The 26,727-nt window shown below is 35.9% G+C and overlaps 1 protein-coding gene across 1 annotated transcript in view; it reads right to left on the minus strand.

Annotated features, from left to right (window-relative positions):
- The window catches only part of LOC144849198 (transmembrane protein 135-like), a 45,311-nt gene extending 18,869 nt beyond the window's left edge, over positions 1 to 26,442 (minus strand). Inside the window, exons 1-8 of the mRNA XM_078706243.1 lie at positions 26,119 to 26,442; positions 17,247 to 17,377; positions 16,575 to 16,698; positions 16,357 to 16,422; positions 13,306 to 13,352; positions 11,669 to 11,710; positions 10,840 to 10,965; positions 484 to 550 (exon numbers count right to left, since the gene is read on the minus strand). Coding sequence (XP_078562369.1) covers positions 484 to 550; positions 10,840 to 10,965; positions 11,669 to 11,710; positions 13,306 to 13,352; positions 16,357 to 16,422; positions 16,575 to 16,698; positions 17,247 to 17,377; positions 26,119 to 26,427 — 912 coding nt within the window. The 5' untranslated portion in view covers positions 26,428 to 26,442. The remainder of the gene's footprint in view (positions 1 to 483; positions 551 to 10,839; positions 10,966 to 11,668; positions 11,711 to 13,305; positions 13,353 to 16,356; positions 16,423 to 16,574; positions 16,699 to 17,246; positions 17,378 to 26,118) is intronic.
- Between the last annotated feature and the right edge of the window lie 285 nt (positions 26,443 to 26,727).

Below are 26,727 nucleotides of genomic sequence, written 5' to 3' on the forward strand. Positions count from 1 at the left end.
AAATAGGCATTTGGCTGTTGGACTACTTTGAGGTCTAGAGAATAAAAATGTGTAACAAAAATGTATATTTCGAACAAATTAAGACCAAATTCAAGTGTCTACAACCAGTAGACGGTTACAGAGATACATACATCCCCTGAGTTGTGAGAAATGGCATTTCCATTTATTTTTTTTACTACAATGTCCCATTAGACTGAATATGAATGCATATATTCTGATCAATTTGAGACCAAAATTACCTTGCTGTGACCAGTGGTTGTCGTTTAAAGAAATATCGGTGGTGGGTCTTACAACCTTTCACTCTGACCTTTTGCCAAACTTTCAAAATGAGTAAACAAACCAAAAATTTGACCATCCTAAACCAATGTGAAGTGAAATTCTCTGAACCACAAAGTGCATACGGAAGTGTTTTTTGGAGTATTTCTAAAGGTTGATCTATGGTTAAGTCTTTAAAACTGATTTACTGTAAAGTGTAATACTCACTGCTACACAGCTGTATAAACAACTACTTGTGTGATTGCATAGTTTATGAGTGGGTTCAGCCTTTAATCTGAAAGTTAGAAAAATAAAACAAATTAAAAATTGTTGATTCTTTAATTTGTTGATTATACATTTATAAAACAAATTATGAGCCTCATAGCTTTTCCTACATTCACCAACAGCGATTGGAGTAATATATTTAGCGAAAAAAAATTGGGGATCACATTATTAGAATAAAAAGCATAAATAAGCAGAATATAGCATTTATATCTTTAGCTAATTTTGCACATTTAAGCATATAATGAGCTCTTTCCCCTTTTTTGCATAGCCTATGTTTTGCTTAAGCTTTATGCACTTGTTTTTAGCACTGCTAATGCTGTTTTATTCACCGTTATGTTGACATGCTCTTAAAGACCCATTTCCTACGTTGTTTAGATCAAATTTAAGGTCACAAACTACATTAATGTAAAAATAAATACTGTATGGTCCTATTGAGATAACTTTTTTTGTCTTTAAATGGTTAAAAATGTGAAAAATGAGGCGATTCTAATAATTTTAGCGGCCCGCTATAAATCCCAACATGCATTGCGTGCAGATTGATATTTTTGTTTTTCTTCTGTAATTCACCCACTTTTCAATCGATCGTGAGGCCAAAATAAATAGAAGACTCTTAACTTTTCACCAAAAATACAGGGTTTCCCCCAATTTGTATCGACAGGGTCTGTCAAAAACAGAAAGATAATTAATGCAACAACATACAACATCAGGCAAGGCCTATAGCTTGCGTACGATGTTCGTACGTTACCGATGTTTACCAGCTAGCCTAAAGACGGCCAACGAGAGGACATTCACCGCGAGCTACTTAGGTAGTGCATTGTTTTTATCATAATTTACCATAAAACGTACATTTAAGACAAGGAATGACCTGGTTTAATATTTTCAAAGTAATATATATGCATTATTTTTACAAAACGTCACAAATTTTAGGGAATAGGTCTTTAACTGTTCTTAAGCATAAATAAGCAACATATACTGTAGGCTTGGCAACGAAGGACATACCGAACTTGAAAAGACCAGGGATTTGACGGGTGGTAATGTAATCTATATATAAATTTACGCAAGGGCAAAATTCAGTAAATCGCGCGTTACTTCTACAATGTTTACTCGAGGGTATATAAAGTTGGTTCGTACTTTCGGTATTGATTTTAACCACCTGATGTAACCCTGTTTACTAATTAAATTGAATTAGATTATTAGTTATTGACAATTAAAACGAATTTAGGTTGACTGATTTGCCCCAAATAGGGGTGTTTTCCGATCATGGTATACACTGTCTAATGGATGTCCATCTTGAAATATACCTGCAAACAATAATACGAGGGTGCTTCGCATTTACCTATCTCCTTCTACGATAATTGTTTTAAATAGCTGAAAACCGGTTGAACAGCTCGAGTACAGCATCATAATGTAACGATTTTCTTAAAAAAATACTATTTTGATAGATTTAATATACGTTTTATACAAAATGTATTGATTTGTTATGAATGGAACATTCCAATCTCTGTCACCCAGTATAATTATTTGGTTTAACACAGGTAGGTGTAGGTGGGCCCTTGGGGGATAAACTTAAAACCTTTAGATATAGTATTGCAATACTTTGACAATAAAATATGTAGGGTACTGTTAGATATATAAACAAATAAACTTTATTACTGTGAGTGTGGGTAGGCCCTACTGCTAATATTAGGGTTACCGAGAGTTGACTCCATTTTTATTGCCACGATACAACTCCACATACATTACCATGCGCACTATGTCATTGACACGATTATTTGTCCATTGGTAAACACATTTTTATGTATTATTAATTATGAAAATAATTGAACTGTAAACATAATTCTTTTTAAGTGTTTGTTTATTTACATCATTCCATCAGATCAACTATTTTTTATTTTCATTACATCCAACGAAACATGTAAAAAATGTAGTTAAAATATCGTATCATCTAGCGCGTACGACCATATGCGCTAGATTGTTTACTCAAAAACATTCGAACTGTCCAGTGACACTTCGTTTCGTGAAAGAATATGTGCGAAAGAAAGACTTAGTATCTGTCTAAGGTAAGGAATGTATTCTAATCTTTAACTTTTACTAACAAATAGGTCTAGGCCTATACCAAAGGTAGCATATCACAGGCCTGCTGCTGCTAAGCCCTATCCGCCATAAGTCAATGGAATGCATATATACATTACTAATACTAGACTAGGCTAGGCTACTCTTCTTTAGCCTAGCTAGGCCAGGCATTTATAATAAATAGCCTATCTTAATATCATAATATTGTTGTGAATGGCGCCCACTAGGTGAACAGACCACCCCTCCAGCCAAACGAGGGCGTCGCCTTGATAGCCTGATTTGCATACACAGGGTATGCAAATGTTAACGTGGGACCTCGATGCCGCCCGAACCGGTCTATTCGAAGCAGGAAACCAAGGGAACAAGACGGAACATACACCGATATACTTTAACTTGGACTTGCTCTACGAAATCTAGTGTGATTTACAGGAAAGCGGGACTAGTAAGGTAAGCCTATAATTGTTGTACTTATTAGGCCATTACAGTGCTGACTAAAAATCACAACATTGGCGCTGCGAGCAAAAGCTCGGAATTCTTTTTTTTTTGGAGAGGCGGGAACCTTGATTGCTTTGCATTCTTAACGTGATTGCGTTGATCGCGAGGTATTTCGTCCTCTGAAACCTATTAAACTTGTTGTACTTACGGTGCATGTATTAGTTTATAAGTGGATATATTTATTAGGATACAACATACCGGTAAAGTTAATCATGCAGTATTCACATTCAATTCACCAGGGGAAAAAAGTAGTGAGCCCTCTATCGGCAGCGAATCGTTTTTGCACACGAGACAGCGTGAATAATTACCCGGAAGCAACTTTGTTTTTAAAAATAAATATTAAGTTATTGGAACTTTTGGTTTTATTTACTAATGAATAATTCATGAAAACCTTTGACACAGCATCTACGAACCACGTGATATTGTTTTTTTATCGACAAAGCCATTATATCTGTGTCAAACAAGGGTGAATGACACCAATGTTTTTTAAACAATTTTAGAGTATTCGAATGTTAAAATTTCGTCTAATTTGTTGAGGCTGTATAAAACAACCTAACTTTTTGAGAAGGTGGGTTTTATATTTTCTGGATATTTAATTTTTCAATAGTAGTTAATAAAAAAATCTTGTTGGTGTTATTTTTTATTTTTTTTAATGGCTGCTTAAACATGTGCCTTTTTGGTTATTTTACTGCTGAAAATCATTTTTTTACACCATAAGATTAAAAATGTTGCTGTTTAAAATAATAAGAACATTATATAATATATAGGAAAGCTGTTTTTAATCATAAAACTTTACAAAGCCTCTTTTATTTTATTTAAAAATCAATATAGTCTAGGCCTAGTTTACAGTTAGGAGAGCTAGGCTTTAGCCTGTTATTATAGTGGAGTAGTGCGTGTATTGTTGGCGCGTGTTCATTGTCGGGCGCGCGTATTTATAGGCCTAGGCCTAAGGAAATAAAAATAAATGATTACAAATATAACTAAATAATGATTATTATTAATTTAATGTTGTTTTTTTTTACAGATCACAGAGGGATGTTCTTAAGCTGTCTGCATACTTCAATACAATAGAAATAGCATTAATCAACAACAATTTCTCATTAATTTACCGGCATATATGTGAAACAACACATACAGTAATTATGGATATCTACAGATTTTTATTGCCAAAGGACATTTAATCTTTAAAAACTTGATATTTTCCTAATTTACTTATTTAAAGGTTCAAGCGGAGGTTGGTTGTTGTGCGGTAATTGTTATAAAGTTTAAATGTGATTTCCAAATCGGCAATAAATAATCATTATAAATATAAATAGAAAAAGGCCTAGTACAAAAGATGTTAATTTAATGTACAAAACTTGTTGTCTAATTTGTGATAATATTAAAGGTTTTATGTTAAATGGTGTGTATTTCATTTATTGCTCCATTATTATAATAAAAAGAAGGGAATCATGAAATTTCATTAATTATTTAGCCCCAAGAATGTATTGATTTTATAGTATTTTACCAATTTAAACAGTCCAGGCCTAGCTTGCAGACAGTCCCCCACCCAATTCTTAATAATTTTAAGAAAAATGAAAGTTCAACACTTTATTTCAAAATTTATAAGCCCTTTGTCCTCATATTTTAAGATTATGAATCAGCCACTTAACAAGAATAACAATCGAGGGGCCAATGATGAAGCGCATCTTCCCTCATTCTCTTCGCCTAAGAAAAGGATTATTCCAGCCCTGCCGCGTCTCCCATAGGCCTACGCGCACCATGCTTTCGCTTAAAACAGACCTATATTCAACTCCTTATAGAATTTGTTTGAAAAATAACACCAAGCTTATTTTTGGAAATCTTAGAAAATACATATAAGACTATATTATACCGTTTTCAGAATTTCATTTAAAAGTTCCAAATTAATGTTAACTATTTTAACAAACTAGTTAGTTTTCACTTTCTTGTTTTCGTCGTATGACTCGCTTTGTTTACGCTTACACTTGGCTTAGACGTTTATCTTAGAATTCGAATAAATGAATCCATAATCCAAAAAAATTGGTACTGTTGTGGTTTTTGTTCAATATAAATGTTCCTAATACACAGAAATCAATTAAACAGCAATATAATTTAATATAAACGAGTTAAAAAGGAAATTTAGACAGCCTATAAAATACGGAAGTCAGAACTCGTGTCGCTCGAAATGTTCGGTAACTTTCTATTTATAGCCTATCGAAAAAGGCTCTGGCTAACTTTTAAATTAAAACGGCTCTCGGAACACTTAATTTCCCATTATCACTATTTGACGTGGATGTGTATTGTGGCATTTGGATATTTGCTTATTAGCGTATCAACGGGGTTAGTCGATGCGTACCGGGAGTTGTACTTTTTGCAGTGTTTGAAGTATTAGTGGGCAGTTTACTAGGCCATATCACCTAGTCGATACTAGGCGTGGCCGTTGAACTGAGTGGCACCACTAATTTTAATCTTGATTGTTTTTATTCTTTTTCGTCCGTCAGTCAGGTTTTTCATCTTTTTCGTCCGTCAGTCAGGTTTTTCATCTTGAGAAATTATACTGGCTGTGCGTATGATATTGTGTTAACTTCACAGTGGCATTATCGCTCTCCTTTCTTTGCTTCTGAGGAGGTTTAGTGGTAAGTGTGGTTAAACTGTATTGACGTCATTTTAATAATCTAGTTGCTTTTTATTGCAGGTTTGCTGGTGAAATATTTTAACTATATTTGTATCTCCAACAGCCATTTTGCAATATTTGTGTGTGTTATTGCATTGACGATATTTTATTATACTGTTGTGCCTGTATTTATTACTACGTCTATCAGTATTTTAATCCGTATTGTATTCTTTGCTAAATAGCATCTGTACACACTGTAACTAGATTTAGGAACATAAGACCCAAAAGCAGAAAGTTAGCGCCCACTTTTAGATCATGTCTATTAAGGTTCTGGTTAACTTTTGCTCTGTGTACGACCTTCATGGAGTTCCTAATGTAGGCAAGAGAGCTGGGAAAATAATTAAATGGCGGTCCACCCATGGCAATATCACGTCCTCCAACATACACCAAATACACGGATTAGCCGGTACTGCCAGGTTGGGGGAATACCTGGATTTCCCGAATCCGAGTTTAGGTGGGGGCGTAGGTCAAATGATTGACAATGTGTCACCCCTGTTGGAAAAGCAAAATAGAACGGCCAGGAGAGGGTCGCAGGTCTCCATATCTGTAGATATGGGAAAGGCATATATGGTGCAGAATGACGGGGGCCAGAGTGGTCGAGAATCCGATAGGCATAGTGCAGGGGCTAGGACAGCAGTGTAATGTCTTAGGACTACCCCGAGAACGAGGCACTATGACGACAGACAGTGTCCTTTAGAACTTAGGCGGATGCGTAAGAAGGATATACCTAGGTCTCTAACGTTTAGGGGTAGGGGAGACAACTGGTCCTTTTTTAAGCAACGGTTGGCTTCATTTATCGATGAGCAGGAACTCACGAACCGTGAAAGTAAGGACGTCCTTACTTGGTGTGTAGAGGGTGCGGCGGCTGAGTTCTATGTAACTGATAGAAATGGATTCTGATATGGGCTTTAGGCAAATCATTAAAGCTTTCAGTCGACGCTTTAATGAGGACGAGTAAAAGACCGCCACGCAACATGAGGTGGAGACAATAGAGGAATGGGGAGATAGTGATTACCTTAACTACAAAGGCGTTTAAGGATTTGCCTAAGGAGTGGATCCAAGAGCATGCTGTAGTTAGGTTCTGTATTGGGTGCAGGGATGGAGAAGTAGGTAGACACGTCCTGCACAAGCACTGTTCTACTCTCCCCAGAGCTATTAGTATTAGGGAGTTTAAAAAATATGATAGTTATAGGGGGCTATATAGTAAACGTAAGAGGAAGGTTGAGGATACCGTGAACCTTCAGGTTAGGTCCACGGTCCATACTTCTTTTGCACACCCACTATCTTTTCAGCTACCTTCAGAAGACCAGGACGATACCGAGGGTGAAAGTGGCGATGAGGTGTCCATTAACCACGTGCGAGGAAGGCCTATGAGAGGAAACCGTGTAACGTTCCAGAGGCCTGCTTGGCCAGCACCAGCCAGGGTTCCTCCGGAGGCCGCACCTGACGACAGCCAGAACCAACCTTGAACTACGACACCGGCACCACCTACCAACACTACTCCGAATACGGAGGCCCGATTGGCCACTGTAGAGAGTAATTTCCAGACTGTCTGAACACCAATCTGGTATGGGTGGAGAGCAGCATGAACACCGAGATGGCAGCCATGCGGAGTCAGCTGGACCAGCTCATGCATTACATGTGACCTGTCGAAGCTACCTGCTTTGAATGCAAGGAGGTGGGACATTTCCGCAGATTAGTGGTAATGAGCAAGATCCGTTAAACGATTAGGAGTTGGGTCAGAGGTCCGACGACCTAACACGGTTCCGGAAGCTAGCCAGGAAGATGATGGCTCGTCAAACACCTCCCAGCTAGGCCCTATGGCCAAGCCTTTGATTACAGAGGAGGTATCACCGGATCCTGTGACGATCATCGAGCCATCTACAATCAGCTCAGGCTGGTATGTCTGAAGCTCAGGCTTCAAGCAACCCCAGGGGCAACTCGCCAGGTGGATTGAGGAGCTGAGCCAGTATCACCTATTGATTGAACATCGCCGAGGACAACATCATGGCAACGCCGATGCTCTCTCTAGCCGACCAGAAACTCATGACGGTAACCACGAACGTCCTGCGCTTGAAGGGCTTCCCTGTGGGGGCTGTTCGTACTGTCAACGAGCACATGCAAGATGGTCAGCGTTCCAGGATGAAGTAGATGACGTTGTCGTATAGCCCACGTACATCGGGTAGCTTTGGACCACGTCCCGGAGGGTACCCTACCAGTGGACGATGTTCCTTGAGACCCAGGTGGACAGGTAAGTATAGAGGTATCACGGACAGCTACTAACGGTACAATTCAGCTTTCTTTTTTACAGGGGAATGACGGCGGACGTGTGGCGGCGGTACAGTTACGCCCGAAGGGAGCCGAGTGTTGGGGTTAAGGCAACATCAGACGAGTGATCCTGACTTAGCACCTATTCTGGACTGGTTGCAGAATGGGGAACCCTCCGAGAACCAACTGTTTATCTCCAGCGCTGCCACCAAACACTACTGGCTGAACAGGCAACGCCTGCATCTCACGGAAGCAGGAATCCTGTTCATGAACCAAGCAGAGGGTACAGGACGACTTCTTGTGTTGCTCAAGGAGCTACAAGCTATAACTTTTAGGCTACATCACGATCTGGCGTCGGCGGGTCATCAAGGGGTCGCCCGGACCAAGTTTCGGCTGAAGGAGAAGTTCTTCTGGTACGGTATGAGTGGGGATATCCAGAGGTATATACAGACTTGCAACATTTGTAATAAAAGCCACTCGGCAAGGTCGACACTGGTTGAGCGAATTCCAGAACGTGTAAATATCGATTTCCTCGGCCCGTTACCAAAAACTGAACAGGGAAACATCCACATTCTGATGATGGTCGATTAATTCACAAAATGGGTTGAAATCAGCCCACTCCCGTCTCAAGTTGCAGAGGTAACCGCTAGAGCCCTTTTTCTCTAGATTTGGTGTACCTTTTCAGTCACACTCAGACCAGGGGAGGAATTTTGAAAGTGAATTGTTCGCATGTTTACAGTAAGTTTTACAGATCCACAAGACTCGGACGACGAGCTACCGACCAGCGGCTAATGGTCAAGGCTACACTGGGATACAAGGCTACACTGGGATACACTGGGGAAGAGTGCCATCACCGTGCCTTAGACATTTTACGTCTAAGCCGGGTGTCGAGGGAACAGCGGCTGCTCCTGGCAGACTACGCTTCTATGGAAGGCGTAGCAAAAGCCTACCTCCGACACTTTCCCAGAACATATTTCAGTGTCAAGGTAGTACAGTATGACTATCTTAACAATTACTATTTTAACAATGACTATTTTAGAAAATGTTTTTAATCTATATGAAACTGTTTGAAGGTTTGCATGGCGAAATCAAATGTTGATATAAAGTTTGCGGTACGCCACGTGTATTAGTTCTCGATGTTTCGATCAATATGCTTTGATCGTCCCCAGGAGTGAGAATGAAAATGAAAACATTCTCATTCCTGAGGACGATCAAAGCAAAAGCCTACCTCCGACACTTCCCCAGAACATATTTCAGTGTCACAAGCAGAGTGAAGGACTTCACCGCCGACCAACGCAGGGGCTTGCGCTTTATCGCCACCAAGGAAGACCGGCGACTACTGATGGGGTCTAGCGGACCGGACTATCCTCCTGCCGGATACCGAGTTGGAGCACCACATCTCTTGTGGGCGACCGCCGTCGCTGTGGGACAGGTGCTCGACCGATCCTACAGGCATGTCCTACGGCCATTGACTACCTGAGGAGATCGTAGGAACGGTCTATACTAACTACAGTTAACTGGTATTTTCACGGACAAAAGAACCCAGTAGTTAACCCCTGAGGTGGACCGAGGATGGGGTGCCCGCTTTTCAAACATGGGAGGAGTGTTGTGAATGGCAGCCAGTGGGTGAACAGACCACCCCTCCAGTCGAACAAGGGCATCGCCCCGATAGCCTGATTTGCATACACGGGGTATGCAGATGTTAACGTGGGACCTCGACGCCGCCGAACCGGTCTATTCGAAGCAGGAAACCAAGGGAACAAGACGGAACATACACCGATATACTTTAACTTGGACTTGCTCTACGAAATCTAGTGTGATTTACAGGAAAGCGGGACTAGTAAGGTAAGCCTATAATTGTTGTACTTATTAGGCCATTACAGTGCTGACTAAAAATCACAACAATATTATAGCACGTAAGATATTAGTTCAATTGAGGTTAATAAACTGTGTATTCTATTAAATTTGTAGTTCAATTTATGTACCATTTTTAAACGTCACGGTGCATGGAGGTACACACGTCTGTAGTGGTTTTGATTTTTGCACTGTTATTTTGACCTTTGACATTACAGGTGCATCCTGATTGGCTATTATAAAATCGTGTCATGTGTCATGTCGTGAAAAATGGGTTGTAAACCCATTCAGTATGAACGATTTTTTTCCTGTACACGACACGATTGTCAAAGACGGTTCTAATGTAAACATTATATTCTACAACACATAACCCAATTTATTGTGTCATCGTATCTAGTGTAAATGGCGCTTAAAGGTCATTATTAAACATTTCGAGATCATCGTATAACAAATACTTTTTTGTGAACATTTTGTATTTTTGATCTGTGGATTGTGACCTTATGACTTGTGTAAGCCGTAGCATAATATTAATAATAAGAGTAAGCGGATAGTGTTTTTTTTTGTTTTGTTTTTTGTTTTATATTTATACTGGGTAACCTCTTCAGTCAAAAACTGGTCTCCCAGAGGGCCCAGTTGGTGATCAGTGGCTGTGATGTACTAATACACCGGGGTAACCCCCTACTCGTCTCGAAAGATGTACTAGGTTCTTTAAAGTGCACACGAGCTAGTTGTGTACACTGGACCTACAGTTTATAGTCCTATCCGAGAAGACTCGTTCTACCACCAGAACCATGGAGTGAGTGAGCCTCAAACCCCTGCCGATGTTATGGCTACGTAATTACGGTTCCACTGTCTTAACCGCACGGCCACTCAATTCACTCCATTAAAGGAAATTGGTCTATACTGTTCTATGGTTAATATAAAAAATGTCTTACTTGGTAATTATAACTTTCACACATTTTTGAAGGATCTTTGGAAAGTATAATTCAATGGACTTTTTAGATGTAGACGAAGAATTAACTTTTTGTGCATTTCCACTTTCTTCATTTCCGACAAATTTTCTAAAAAACAAAATGAATTTTTGTATTCCTTTAATTTCAAAAAATATTATATTACCTATTCACATTAGTATGTTTTAGCATTCAACTGACAGAAATTCTTAGTATTAAGGTAGTACAGTATGACTATTATTAACAATTAGTATTTTAACAATGACTATTTTAGAAAATATTTTTAATCTATATGAAACTGTTTGCATGGCGAAATCAAATGTTGATATAAAGTTTGCGGTACACCACGTGTATTAGGTCTCGACGTTTCGATCAATATGCTTTGATCGTCCTCAGGAGTGAGAATGAAAATGAAAACATTCTCACTCCTGAGGACGATGAAAGCATATTGATCGAAACGTCAAGAAACTCAACAGTTCTTTTCAGAACTAATACATGTGGTGTACCGCAAACTTTATATCAACATCTATATAAAACATTAGAAAAAAATTTAATTATTTAATGTTCAACGATGTTTGTACAAAGTTCATAATTCTTTTTTTATCAAAATTGGTTATAGCTAGTCATGAAAGTGCCTTGGTTTAAGGCCACAAAAGTAACTAAATTTGGCTGGCTAACAATGTTGGGGCTTCTGGAAAAATCAAATTACGACATGATACATACACTATTTCTAAAATTTGAATTCAAAATCTTTAATTAACACTCATCTTAATTTTAAAATGAAATATAAAATATAATCATTAGATTTTCTTACTTTAGCATCGAGTCAATATCTGGAGATAGAAGATTCTTTGATCTAACAACAAAATTAAAAACAATATTTACATGCACATACAATAAGTGCAAGGCTTTTATAGTATTAGACAACAAAAAAAAGTGAACAAAAAAGTACAACTAAGATATCACACAAGTGGTAAAACCATCACTTCCAATCAAATGTCTTTGTTTTTACAGGTCCATAAAATGGTTTGTAATTGGTTGGGTAAAACATTTTCTCATGGAGGCTAGACAATACTTAGTGATAAGGTGGGAATTAGAAAGAGTCAAATCTTTAGACATTGAGCAGCATATTAATTTATATTGAAAGAGTAATGAAAAGACAGTTTGAGTTGATCCTCTGTTTCACCACTAACGTAACAAAAATCAACCACTAATGTAACATCAACCACTAATGTAACAACAGTTAAACCAATAACGTAACAAACTTCATTAAACACGAAAGTTAAACAAAATTTAACCACGTAACAACAGTAGAAAATGTTGCGATATGTGGACTTAAGGGACTGCTTCTCATAATCAAGCACCTCTCGTAACGACCATCTCTCGTAAGTGATCATCTCTGTTAAGGGACCGCTTCTCAACATAATCGACCACCTCTCGTAAGGGACCACATCTTCCTAACGACCACTACCTCTCGTAAGTTGACCACCTCTATTAAATGACCACTATGGTCCCTTATGAGAGGTGATGGTTCTTTAGAAGAGGTGGTCGCTTACAAGAGGTGGTCAATTATGATAAGCTTTCCCTTATTGGAGGATATGGTCTCTAATGAGAGGTTATGGTCGTTTAAGAGAGGTGGTCGATTATGAGAAGCTGTCCCTTAAGAGAGACATTGAAGGATAAACAGACAAACATTTAATTTAGTTAAAGAGCTGACGAAAAAAACAATTCCTAGATTTCCAACGTTTAAAGAGTTTTTAAAGTCTAATATTTTTTCCAGTTGTTAGTGGTTAAATTTTGTTAGTTAGTGGTTAATGAAGTGTGATTATGTTAGTGGTTAAACTGTTGTTACATTAATGGATTGGTACATTAGTGGTTGATTTTTGTTTCAATAAATAGGTTAATATATAGTCTTTTTTTAAAAGAGTACAAAACCCATTTATTTAAAGCTTTTGCATTAAAAAGAATATTGTTGTTTCTGCTGTATCCAGCATAATGTAAAGCGCTGTGAGAACGATTTGTTTATTAGTGCTATATAAAAACACATTTTATGATTGGCTAACTGGAAATTGCATAGTTCAAGCGCATGCTCAATAGAAATGAACATACAAGTAAACAAATATTTGAAGCGGTGGATCCAACCTTCTTGAAGAATAGAGGGAGAGGGGCTTGCAATCCGTGATGATGGATTTTAAACAATTAGAAAAGAGGATTTGTTAATTCTTATGGTACATTAATTTTACAAATGGATATTTACCGTGTGAATGTGTTCTTTCATTTGAATTATTTATAATGTGGAGAAGGTCGAAAAGAAAAACCACCTAGATTGCTTACCGAAAATTCCAAACAATTGGGAGTAAATCAATATAAAATACCATGGCACAGAACACTCCAAGCTACCTAATCAATAGTTGATTAAAGCCAAATCTGGCATACTACTAAAATACTTACTTAAAAAGAAGCATACACATAGCAGACGTCAAACTGAAGAGTAGCACCTATTAAAATAATATAATTAATATTTACTGGTTTTACCACTAAAGTAATATATTATTGATGAGGTTAAAGATATAAAATCTTGAAACTAAAATAAATATGATTTTCGATTGACTTTTCTGTAAAAAAAATTTCAAGGTGCAGCTAGGTAAACTGTATATTCCTGGATTTCTATATGGCATCTTCATGTCATGAAGAATAAAATAAGCCCACCCTTTTATTTTTCAAAATTGGAAGATAATTTGGAGCATTATCGATTCTCGTTTAACGTCAAATAACTGATGAATACGCATATTAAAATAGATTTGAAAGCTTTCATTTAATATCAATCTCTCTCTATGTTTTGAAGTTCAGTAAGTTTTACAAGATCATTTTATCAAAGTGTAATGTAATTTATTATTTAGAAAAAAGGCAAAATAAATGAAAAGTCTTAATTCTAGGTGTGAATATCATAATGTTACGTCGCAGATGAATTTTTGGTACGGTATACTATATAATATTACATGTGTGAGAGTTCAGCACAGTTCACCAACGATAGAAGTTAGAGTAAGGTTATTGGTATGTTAAATTACATCATTGAAATCATATTATAATACTTTAAGATTCTGTGATTGATTGATAATCCTATTATACTTGTATTTACCATGTTAATTAACTTAACTTATTAAAGTAAATAATTATAATTAATAATAAAAATGTCATTAGCTAGGTTCACATTCAGAAGTTAACGTGAGTTTCTTTATCATGATGTTCTATATGAACCTGCAGGAAGCCGTTAACGTGATCTTGTTTATCACGTTAATTCTGGTTAAGGTGCTCTCGGAGATATATTGGACACCGTTATATGCAGAGACGAAATTCAACCAATCAGCGCTTGGTTATTTACTGCGCCATCGGCCACCCACCGCGAGCGCGAGATGGCGTGAGTGAGATGTGAGACAAGCCAGGTTTGTTTTCAAATTAATTCATGCTCGCTACTTAGGCGTACTTTTTGACACGAAATATTTGAGGCAAAGATGCCATGGCTCACCCACAAGAGAACCATGGACAAAGACTATTAGTTACTATTCTTTGTTATCTTAAACCTGCTGGCTAGCTACTACTACTAGAGGCCCACACTACAAAAACAAATCAACAATCCCTTCCCACGTGTGCTCCAAACATGTGTGTTTGGCAATTCATGCATTAGTGCACCTCATTAGCATCTTATATCACGATGTAAAATTATATGTGAATGCTCTTCCTGCTAACGTGATATTGAATATCACGATACGTGATATTCAATATCACGATACGTGATATTCAATATCACGATACGAAAGCACGATAAAATCTTATGTGAACGTGGCTATTTCCATGTGTGCGCATACCGTATTTACATAGGCTATGTAATATTTGATGATATTTAAGTAATTTACTACTGTATAAGCTAAATAATGATGTATTGTAATTCTTTTATATGATATTGTAATAGGTTTATGGATGGGTTTCTTGTAATGCTATATGAAGAAGTTCCAGATAATAAATGTATCGAATGAAGCAAAGACCACGTCTGTATTTGTATACAGTCTCCTACCAGTGTCATGAGATTAGTTATTCTATTCTAGAGGTGTGGTTGTTCTAGAGGGGTAGTTGACCTAGGGGGCATAGATCATATTCGAACATAGTAAAAAATAAGCGCTTATTTTCAACCTAGACTACTACTAGCCTAGGCTAGGCCAAGACAAGAGGTTCTACCGATAGAGGCCAAAATCATGTATTATGGCTATGCATGATATTTTCGCCATTTTTAACGCAACAGGTGGTTTTGTATTATTTACGACAAATTTTAGAAGCTTTTATCATATGAAAATGGTTGTTCAAAATCTGTGTAGTTTCTCATCACATCTAAAAAACACAGGAATGTTCTTCACAGAAATGTTTTTAAAACCGCTTCTAATAAAGCTAATATAAAAGGACAATAAATAGCAAAATTGTATTTTTTTTGTCAAAAGTCAATACGAATTGGGTTGGATGGCTGCTTACAAGAAAATAAAATCTAGTTTTTAGTAAAAAAAAGTGGCCGCACCGTTTACGGGAGGTGGCCGCTTATGGAGGTTCAACTATAGTTACACTATCGTTGCTTGGCATGTGTGTTGTGTGTGTGGATGATGTGATGGTCGACAATTCGCACTCCCGCAGATAACAATGAGATTTGACTACTCGTCAAATCTCCAACTCTCCTTCAGCTACAAGGCCCCTTATTTCTACAATGATCTTCCTCTATCTATCTGCAATCCATTATCCTTTTCCTCATTCAAACCTAGACTTATGACTTTTTTCCAAACTATGTAATCCTTTTCCAGACTTTAAAATGTAAAATATTAGATTTAGATTCCAAATTTTCTTATTCAGATTCAGACAAACCAACTTTAAAAAAAAACTATTTTAATAGATTTAAAATACGTTTATACAAACGTATTGCTTGGCGATAAATGGAACATCCCAATCTCTCTTCCAAGTGTCAATTCCTTCAGGTGCTTCTTTGCATGTAGAGATGAGAATTGCCAAATTTATGTTTTGTAATTATGTACAATATAGTAAATATAGTAAAATTCAGATTTATATATATGTCATACCTTACTTCTGAGTAGCAGATCAATGAATTTTAAATAGAAAGAGTATTAATACCCGACGAAAAAAAAAAATATATTAATCATGGACGTATGTAGTAATGAACCGTGCAATGTTTCGGCAAAATTCCTTATCAGCAAAATGGTTGTCAACCAAATGTTCTGTCGACTAAATGTCTGGTTGGCCAAATGTCTGTCAACGAAATGGCATTTGACAAAACTTCCTAACAAAATCAATATAAAGTAAGACATTTTTATTAAGTCTGTATGCACTATATTATATGCTTTATTTGCCAACAAAAACTTGCTTAAAAAGAATTTTGTATATTTCTAAATCATTAAATTGTGCACTGCCAAACGATGGAGAGTTTTACTGTACAAGTTAAAAGCTCACCTCACCATACTTGATACGTCTTGCATACCCTCTGGACACTAGCATATTGAACAACGTTTCAGCAGCCTAAAGTGAATTAAGAATCGTAAAAAATCCATCAAGAAAAATGTGTGTAATATAATACACTATATTTTATAAAAGCATATATTGCATAGTAAATTGTAAATAAAATAAAATAAGATTTGTTGGAATATGTACAAATGTGAAATTATACTTACTATATTGGCTGTATAGAGTGCCAACAATCCTCTTCTACTAGGCCTTTCAATCATAAGTGCAATGACACAAGCTGGAATCCCAGTCAACATACCAAACAAATAGTGATATCCACCAAATACACGTCTTTAAAATGAAATACATTATTTACTCAATGTACTTGCAGAAATGCTGTAATCTATGTGTATCATTTCAAATTTACTGTGGCCTTAAATCAAAGATAAAGTAGCCACCATTTCTGATTACAAACCTAAATACTGCATTTATTGTATTGAGAGTTTTTATTCTGAGCGGATGATACTCCTTCTTTCTTTTCCCCCAATTTCTCTCAAAGTTTAGAGTATGTTTCAGTGTGTAAGGCTGTGTACAATGTGCAATTTTGCAAATGGTTTATTAAAATTTGACTCGGTATGCAGTCTGTATAGAAATAAAAGTTGAAATGACCTGTAGATAAAACACAAGGCAAACTTAGATTAATCACACGTTTAAAAAATGGGCAATTGGTAATAACTTGAATTGCACCTTAACATTTTTAAAAATGGGTGTTTTTTTGTATTTTATTTAAGGTTTTTATATAATTTTGCAGATGTGGATTTGAAATTTCCAGGTTTACAAATTTAAGGTCTACATTAATTTGTGGGTTGCTATATTTACATAAAACAGTATTACTCTACCTAAAAAAACAGACATCAAAAATGAAAAGAAATGCATTGGTTGAGAGGAATATTGAAGAGCGAATGAGGTCTGCATAAAAAGACTTGGTCAACAACACTTTTTTCCACTTTCCTCGCAAAATAAATGAAGTCTGTAAAAAAAAACATTAGTTTTAAAATAATAAATTAGTTTACCTTATAAATACTACGATATACAGTTTTATGTACTTTCTGAAAAAAAAAAGTTTTAGTTTATATATAATTTACAAATCTATGACCCGGTGAAAGGCCCCATTCACACTAGTGTCATAATTCTAAAAATTGTAAGTTTTTGTTTTGGGTTTACTATAAAGCCCAACATTTTCAAGCGCCCTTTATTTTCGCAACTTTCGCGACTGAACAACGATCGTGAAAATAAAGGGCACACGAAAATCAGCAAAAATACCATCGCCATGCTCTCCACCACCACAGAGATCCATCTGTTCGTTGTTTTGTATAAACAACATTAATTATGGGGGTTTTCACTATCTAAGAGTCTATTAAACACGTGCATCACCCATTGTGTAGCCAAAACATTTATTTATTTACATCCCTAAATTTACAATCACGTAATCTGTAATTTTACTCGACGCTATTCAATTGTTGTTTGACGTTCATCACAAGAAACTCAAATCACGAAAATAAAAGGTTGCGAAATAGGTAAAAATTTAAAATCGTGAAAATTTAGAAATTATTACCTTTACAGATAATAAGAAAACGCAATTTTAAAATGAGTTGCAATACTGTAGCCGATGATTGTTATGCAAGTTAAAAATATGTGGAAAAATCCCTTTAAAAATTCCTTCGCATGAGGTACATAGTGTATTTCCGATTCCTACAGAAAATATCTAGCGTAGACCATTTTATGTCAGGGGAACCTTTTCGATAACTATCACCCTGGCCCGTGTCTATGTGTTTATTGCAATATACAGATGTTTATAGTGAATATCCCCCGAATTATCCTCTCCCAACAGACTATACCCTTTTCGGTATGTTGGTTTAACCAGGGAGTAATGAATAGAAGGATATGCATCAGTTTGAGACCAAAGCTTCCATGACTCTAATCGACAGAGCGCAGACCGCCCACAATGTTACAAAATAAACACAGTTTAATTAACCATTGCAACAACGAAACGGGGCATGCTTAATATATTGTTTACTGCACATGCACAACAACCTTTAACCTTGTTGGCTATGCTTTCGCACGCTCTTGGCATGATTTCATATTTTTAGCGCTAGCTGCTATGGCGACGAACAACAATATGCAACGACGAAGAAGATTTTTATTACAACTTTTCTGATGAAGAATTTTAATTTAACGATCTCCCAGAAATAGATGTAAAGTTTTGTGAAGAAGAGGTTGGCTTGGCTGTCAAGAAGGAGGGTAAATACTGTGTTTGTGATTCAGAAAATGAAGGAAAATGTGTTAATGGTCCAAGTTTGGTCGACAAAAGCCAAGGAGACCGTCTACATCTGAGACAACAACTAGTTGTTGTTTCAGCCTACATGTAAAATTACAAAATCAGCAAGGATACTAGGCCCACTACATACTAATAAACATTAGCCAACATGTTGGCTAACATCATTAGCCAACATTGATATAGGTAGGTATTGCAGCTAGGCTAATCTTCAGTGTAGTTGCTACAACGTGTAATCATGATCTATAACCGTCTTAATATCTTATATGGAATGAATATCGAACAAAAAGAGATGAACAGTGGGCCTGTTACTAAACTGAAACGGAATACGACACAGGTGAGGATAGCATAATTTTAGTTTATTAATATTAATAATACAATTGTTTGAAAACCAATTAGTCTTTTATTTATTGTTGTCCATGTACGTACTAATAAACCTGGCTCTAGTTTCTTTCGCTTGTATTTTGACTCCAAATTTGATAACCAACTGTATCGTGTGAATACCACACCTTAGAAGTATGCCTCATGAGTACTTAATGAAGAAGAATCACATAAAAAGTAACGAATAAATAAGTGCATTGAGTGTTGACAAAGTGCGAGCCACGCCAAATATTTGTGTGAGGCATTATTTTATTATTTCCAAAAGTTGCGAGTTATATTTTTATAATAGGCCTAGCGTATCTAAATAGATTCATGTATACAATCATCATGTTGTTTTTTTCATTCAAGTCATATTGCGTCAAATTTTACTTTTACATAAGTGCCCAAACTGTTCAAAAGTTGTCTGTGGTTATAATTTGCATCTGTATGCGCCATATTTTAAAAATCTGAACGACAGTCTTCAACTTTCGATAAACAATAATTGTTAAAGCGACACTCATCAAATGACTGCCATGCTTGTTGGCATTTCGAGCGTGTTCACTTTACAATTAATTTAACATGTCTCTCAAACATGGAACAGGACAAGTTCAATAACTGGCGGTGAATAAAAGGTATGATATGCCGATCAAATAACATGCCTCAAAGAAAAAAATTGCGAGAGAATTCTGGAGCGTGTGTGAAAAAGACTTGTACGTCCGACAATCGTAATACTATAGGCCTAAAATTAAACTAGAGGCCTATGTAGAAATTAATTTAATCAATTTTGATATAATAATAATCGGTGTAATACTAATAATGATACACTATTCCTGTTTTAGTAGGCAAGGTATATTACGAACGAATAAATCCTTAAATTAATGATTTTACAGGAGCGTGTCTCGCACACTGTTCGTGTATTTCACTTATTCAATGTTCAATATTTTTGTTTCTATGGAGTGCCAAAAGTCGAGCAACGATAATAGAGGACTAAAACTCAGGGGAATGCATCAATTTCTCATGTATTTATTGTTGAAATATATTTGTTAATTTGTCAATAAAAATTCTGTTATATGTTACTGCTGATACTGTTCTGTTTTCAAAGAATAATAAGCGATCCTAAATCAACATCACTACCTAGCCTATACCTAGGACATCCTACTATACTAAGGATATTATGATGAATTTTTTTATTTTGTTCTTTAAAAGGTTAACGAAACTATGTACAGTATCAACAGTAACATTTTTCCTTACTGACAGTGATAAAATATATTGAAATTGAACATGATTTTCACCAAATAATGCGTTAAATATATGGATTCCACAGAGTTTTTAGCCCTCTAATTAATTTTGCTCTTTTGGCATTGCATAGAAACCAAAATATTGAACATTGAGTGCGAAATTCGCGAACAGTATCCAAACGTCCAATTTAACAGATTTATTGTTACTTTTATGTGATTTTTCTAATTTCTAATTCTAAGGTGTGGTATTCAGGATAAAGTTGATTAACAAATTTCGAGTTAAAATACAAGGCAGGTGCAAAAGGAAACTAGCGGGGCTATGCTACTTCAATTTGGTGATTTCCTGCCTCGCACTTTTGAGAAATGATAAAATGATGCCTCGCATTTTTTGATGGTAAAACGATGCCTCGCATAAAATTTCTGACTTGCCTTCCCTGCCTCGTTGCCTCGCACTTTGTTACTACCCAAGTGCATTACGAGTAGATATAAATGTGATATTAAAATAAATTCCCATATGACGTACCTATTACTGACGTCATATATTATGTTATAACTGCTTAAATTACATTATACTATGCAAACAATTTAGGAACTGCAGAAAAAACAAGTAAACATTCTCCTTGTTGAAATGAACATCATTTCCAAAGTTTAACTAAATCGGACGTCAGAAAGTGGGTTGATAATCATAAATTCAAAATGGCCGCTATTTACTATACTATTCTGAAGCTCCGTATCTCCTTAACGGTTGGTTTTTGACCACCTAAGTGCATTGTGAGTAGATATAAATGTGATACTATGCTTTTCAATTAGCATATTTATATTACTATATAATGTACATATGATGTCATAAGATAGTTATGACGTCATACATTTATTTATTTATTTTATGTGTCATCTCAATTTTGAATGGAAAACTGTGATAAACCCAGTTGGGGAATTGAGATGAGTTTGTGGAATGGACATAGATTGTCTAAAACCAACCGTTAAAATGGTATAGTAAATAGCGGCCAAACCTTGAAATACTGGAATGGTGTCCGGCGGGGTTTAGTTTTTTACCAACTCTGAAAGCAGATCTAGAAATATCGGAATGGTGTCAGACGGGGGATAGTTTCACCATGTAGTTTAAGTTCTATTTTTTTATTTTGTTTTTTATGTTTACAAACAAATGACAATAAATTTACTTACTAAAAGGTAGGGTGAGGTGGTTTACAACTTTGGCTATTGCGAAACTATTATTTTCTTGAGTCCCTGAGTCAAATCTATGTCTATCTATGTTTTCCAAATATAGGGTCTAAAACATCGCCAAAGTTTTTAGCCATGAAATTGCGCCCTCAGACGAAAATTGTATGAACTACATTGTTTATTTAATGGAAATTCGAACAAATTCATTGCTCTAACTTCGTGTAGTAACGATCAGTAGAGAGAGACCATTTGACTTCACAGTACACACAAACTGTGACCTCACGGAATATTCAAATTTTTTTTCCAAAAATGAAATAAATGGACATTCTTTATGGTATGTATGCTTTTTCTCTAAAATATTTGAATAATAAAGGCCTGATATCTAGAAAAAAACACTTTTTTCGCACTTTTGGCAATATTTCTCATAACAAAAGCATATATGTCATATGAACTATATTATCTTGACATATAAAGACAAACAAATCCCAGGTCATGAGAGGCTCAACTACCTGTCAAGGTCCAGGGCCAAAATCAGTTCGGCCGGACCAGTTTTGGCTCTAAATTTGTTATCAAAATCAGTCAAGGTTTTTCTTCTGTCGATTTTAATTAAATTACTTGGCCTACGATATTTTAAAAATTGTTTATCATCATGGGGAAACGAAGATATTAAAACAAAAGAGAAAAAATGGATTAAAAACAGGCAAATATATTGTACACAAAAAGCCTAACAATTATTACTAATTATTGATGAGTTGCTACTAATAATGATAATAAAAAAACAGGTTTAATTTATAATATTAAAATAACAAATAAAACCCCGTAGTTTTCAATACAATGACTAATCATGGCCTTTTTTTTATTTACTGAATACATTATGACTCATTTTGCATTTTTTTGGGGTGAAAAACTTCAATTTTTGGGAAAATTACAGATTTCACAGCGCAAAACCCCAAAAACCCTGCGCAAACCTTCTTCAAACCAATTAATATTACTTAGATAGGTAGATTCACACAACCCTTGAGTGTGCGTGAGAGACAGCGGTGGCGTGGTCCTACACAACGCTTAATGAATAGGGGTGTTTTAATACCAATTTCTCTAAAAATGTGATGAGGTCAGAGCACAACCATTTTGTTTATTGTCGATGTTTTGATGATAAGAAAAAAAACTATGCAATTATTATTCTATAGCAGAATTTAGGCGGGTGGATTTTAAAACAATAATCTGTTGATATAAAGTTTGCAGTACACCTACTGTATATTTATATATATTTATTTTTTATATCTTTGTTAATTTTGTATTTTTATAGTTTATTTTGTATTTACTGTTTGTATTGTTTGAGGGTCCCTAATGATCAGCTTATGCTGGATGGATCACCCTCATTAAATATTGTTCAAATAAAAATAAAATAAATAAATATTAGTTCTGAAAAGAACTGTTGAGTTTCTCAACATTGCGATCAATATGGGGCTCCTGATCAATATTGGCTATCGTTATGCAAATTTTTATTTTCACTTATAACAAAGAAATTAAAAATTTGACTGCTAGAGGGCGCTACAAACAATATGTGACATAATCTAAACGCAATGTTTACACATGATGATGACTGCAGGCCAGTCACAAGTAGGGTTCTTATTTGAGCCTGAACGAGCATTTCTAAGTGATTAAGAGGATAAAAGTGACGATGATATGAGAGTAGCCTAATTGATAATGAGTTCGATTTTGTGTAAGACAGGAGATAATGAATGCTGTAAATGGTGAATCGAGCTGCACTGAAATGTCGCGGTGTGTTGGAAGTGGCTGCTAATAGTATTAGTAATAACAATTACAATAGTTTTAATTAATTTACTATTATAATGAAAACAATAAATATAATTATTAACAATATCACATCCTCAACCTAAACACACAGGCCTACTTCTTGTAGTAAAGCCTAGTGTTTATAAATCAACAAGGTGTACGTCAACTTCTTATCTGGCGAACAGTTGCAACCAGCCGAGTGTGAAAAATAAATAACATAACCAATGCTATAGTGTTACGGCTGGTTACGATAATTGCTTGTCATCTCTGCAAGGATGGCGGCTTCCGTAGCACAAAAATCGTCTCAAATTATTCTGGATAACAGGCCTAATAATATATATTAAAAAAGACGAAGACAGCAATTTAGGGGATTACGCTTTGAAAGTGAAGTATTTTCTCTCTAGCCTCACATTCGCGATTTTTGGCGGCCATTTTAAAATTGGCAGCAATTTTGAAATTGGTGGGCATTTTGAAGTTATCATACTGACGCGGGTTAAGCCAAAAAAATCAAGTCAAGTTTGGGGGGTGGGCTTATACTCGAGAATCCAAAAATGCAGATCGTCAAAAAACAGCACATGTACTGTGTATTCAATCATGGACATCATCCCTCCTATGAAACCACCACACAGACGCCCTCACTATGTTTTGCGAAATCCCAAAAAAACCTGCGCAAACATCCTTCAAACCAATTAATATTCATTATAGCATGAGTAGAACTATAGAAGACATTACAAAATAGCGTGACCCCAAAAAAAAGCTCTCTAGGCCTAGGTAGGCCTCTAGGCCTAGCCTAGTGGGATTAGGCCAACTTTGGCCAAAGACAATAATAGTACTACAATATCTATGGAACGCCCATAGTGCCGTTGATAGGGGAACAAATAAAAGAAATGAATTGAATTATGCATAAGTGATACTAATTGTATGTGTCAGGGTACAATAGAAATGATATTATAATATATAAGAAACAAATATTTACTAAATTGATAATTAAATGTTTCGGTATAAGAATTAACATCATTAAATTTTTCGATTTGAACATAAAACGAATTGAAGTACGTAGGGATGTGTACTAATTTTAATGTGTCGAGGTACAATAAATATAATTTTGTAGGAATAACAAATGGAAGAATAAAGTGGTTTAAGAATACAATGTATTTTGTCGGAAGAAACAATTGGAAGAAAGTATACGTACATATATTAAGAATTAATATGTTGTAAGATGTAAATGAAACACTGGTAAATAAATGTTTAATAGGAATGCGTGCGCTTGTCTTTGCGTGTAAATTTTACCTAATAAAATGAACTTGAAATATTAGTAAAATACTACTACTCAAGAGAAATTATGTGAGTATTGCGCCAAATTAATGAAGAGGTGCTCCGTACTATGTTACTGAGTTATGTTTTCGCTGAGGAGAATTTAGGCAATTTCGTCGACCTGAAAAATGTATTTTTATCCGAATTATTACTCACTTTGTTTGTAATTGATAAGGTATATTCATTTATTCTGTGCATGTGAAAATATGTTAAATGACTCTTTCAGTTGCATATCGCGGTAAATTACTCAATTATTATTTTTATGTGTTCTAATTAAGACACTTGAGTTCCATGATAAAACATTGAATTACTCCTGTATTATATTAAAAACCAATCAAAAAGAAGACGACATTTAAAGTTTTATTAAATTTATTTTTTTTTTCTTAGCATTTCTTCTTTCATATCCATATTTTTATGTGTTCTAATTAAGACACTTGAGTTCCATGATAAAACATTGAATTACTCCTGTATTATATTAAAAACCAATCAAAAAGAAGACGACAAAGTTTTATTAAATTTATTTTTTTTTTCTTAGCATTTCTTCTTTCATATCCAAACTATTAATACTGTACTAAAGAGGGTATTTAACTGTGTCACTGACAGTTGAATTCGTTTTTCGCCAAGACGTGCTAACGACTATCACAACGAAGTAGCGCTGCCATTTCCTTGGATCAACTATGGAATCTCTAATTATTTTGTTCAGCAGACTAATAAAATACAACTAAACTGGAAACAACAAATCTAATAAATGCAAATTGTAATGTAATAGTCACAACAAAGCATGCGATGTGATAACTCCATATGTGAACACGCCATAGAAATCTATTGTGGACGAAACAGTGATATGCCGCCTAGGCCCTAGTGGCCCGCCATACAAAAGGATACAGGTCAACCCGTACCCATGCCAACTCGTACCCAAATTCTTTTTAATCGAAAGACTAAAAACGTTTAAATATAGATTCTGTAAGTAAATGCACGGTGTAATCATTAAGTCTGTACGATTTTGAGTTGTTTTGTGCACCATTTAGGGTCTTCCTTGACATTGCACGTGCGGTCTTCTCTCCTGCATGGTCTTAGCTTTAGAAACACCCATCAGTAGAGGGCGACATTTAAAAAAAAATATTAAACAAATTTTTTTTCGGTATTTAGATTTTTTTATTTTGTTTTCGGTTTGTTTTCAGTTATTTATGGTTGTTTTCGGTAATTAGATTGACCGGTCTTGGTAGATCTTGGTATTCAGGATGACCCGTACGGGTTGACCAGCACCCCATACAAAATGCCAGAAGTTGATTTTATCGCAACCAAAATAAAATTAGGCTAGGGCCTAGGGCCTAGGCCTAGACGCGACTGAAAACCGTAAACCAACCGCGTAGTACTAACAGACCCTAGACTTTTAGGACCCAGCTTAACTAGGCCTATAGTTATCCAGCCTAGCATCTACTTATAGCCTTTGCCTCCTTATTTCACTAAGCTTGGTAAGCACCTAGCTAGTAGTAGTAGGCCTAGGCCTAGCTAAAGTAGAGGCTAGGCGGCGTTATCACGTACCGTATAGAAAACTAAGTAAATCTGCAATGACTGTTTAAAAGCAATACTTCCAACATCTAATGCTGCCTGGGAACAATACGGTGTCCATGTATGACCCAATTCATAACATGAATGTTTAACCCATAGTTTACTGAATACAGGCGACATAATGTTATCATTGTCATGGACCAAATTTAAAGTCACAAAATAATAGAAGTCCGACGAGCCGCGAGGAACTAGGATACAGGTCAACTCGTACCAATTTCCAACTCTACTCACCAACTCGTACTCAAATGTTGGCTTACTCGTACCCAAAAGTTTGGTACCCATCACGGGCTGGCTCGTACACCCATCATGGGCATGACGTACGTACGCGTTTCTTGTATACGTCAAACGTGTGTATATATATGGTTGACAAACCTGGCTTTTACCACTGTAAGCTGACAGCGAATGTGCAAGACACAGATGATGAAGTGAGAAGTTATTGAGATTTCAAACCTGGTGTTTTGTTAAATGAATAACAGTTCCTGTTAAAAACAACCTAGAATGCTCCACCACTCTCTAACCATCTCAGCTTGATTGTGATTACAAGAAGACAATTGCTCAGGGCTCATGGAGAAGTGTTCAAGG

Source organism: Antedon bifida, chromosome 7 (assembly GCF_963402885.1).
Source record: "Antedon bifida chromosome 7, ecAntBifi1.1, whole genome shotgun sequence".
Classification (NCBI taxonomy): Eukaryota; Metazoa; Echinodermata; class Crinoidea; order Comatulida; family Antedonidae; genus Antedon; species Antedon bifida.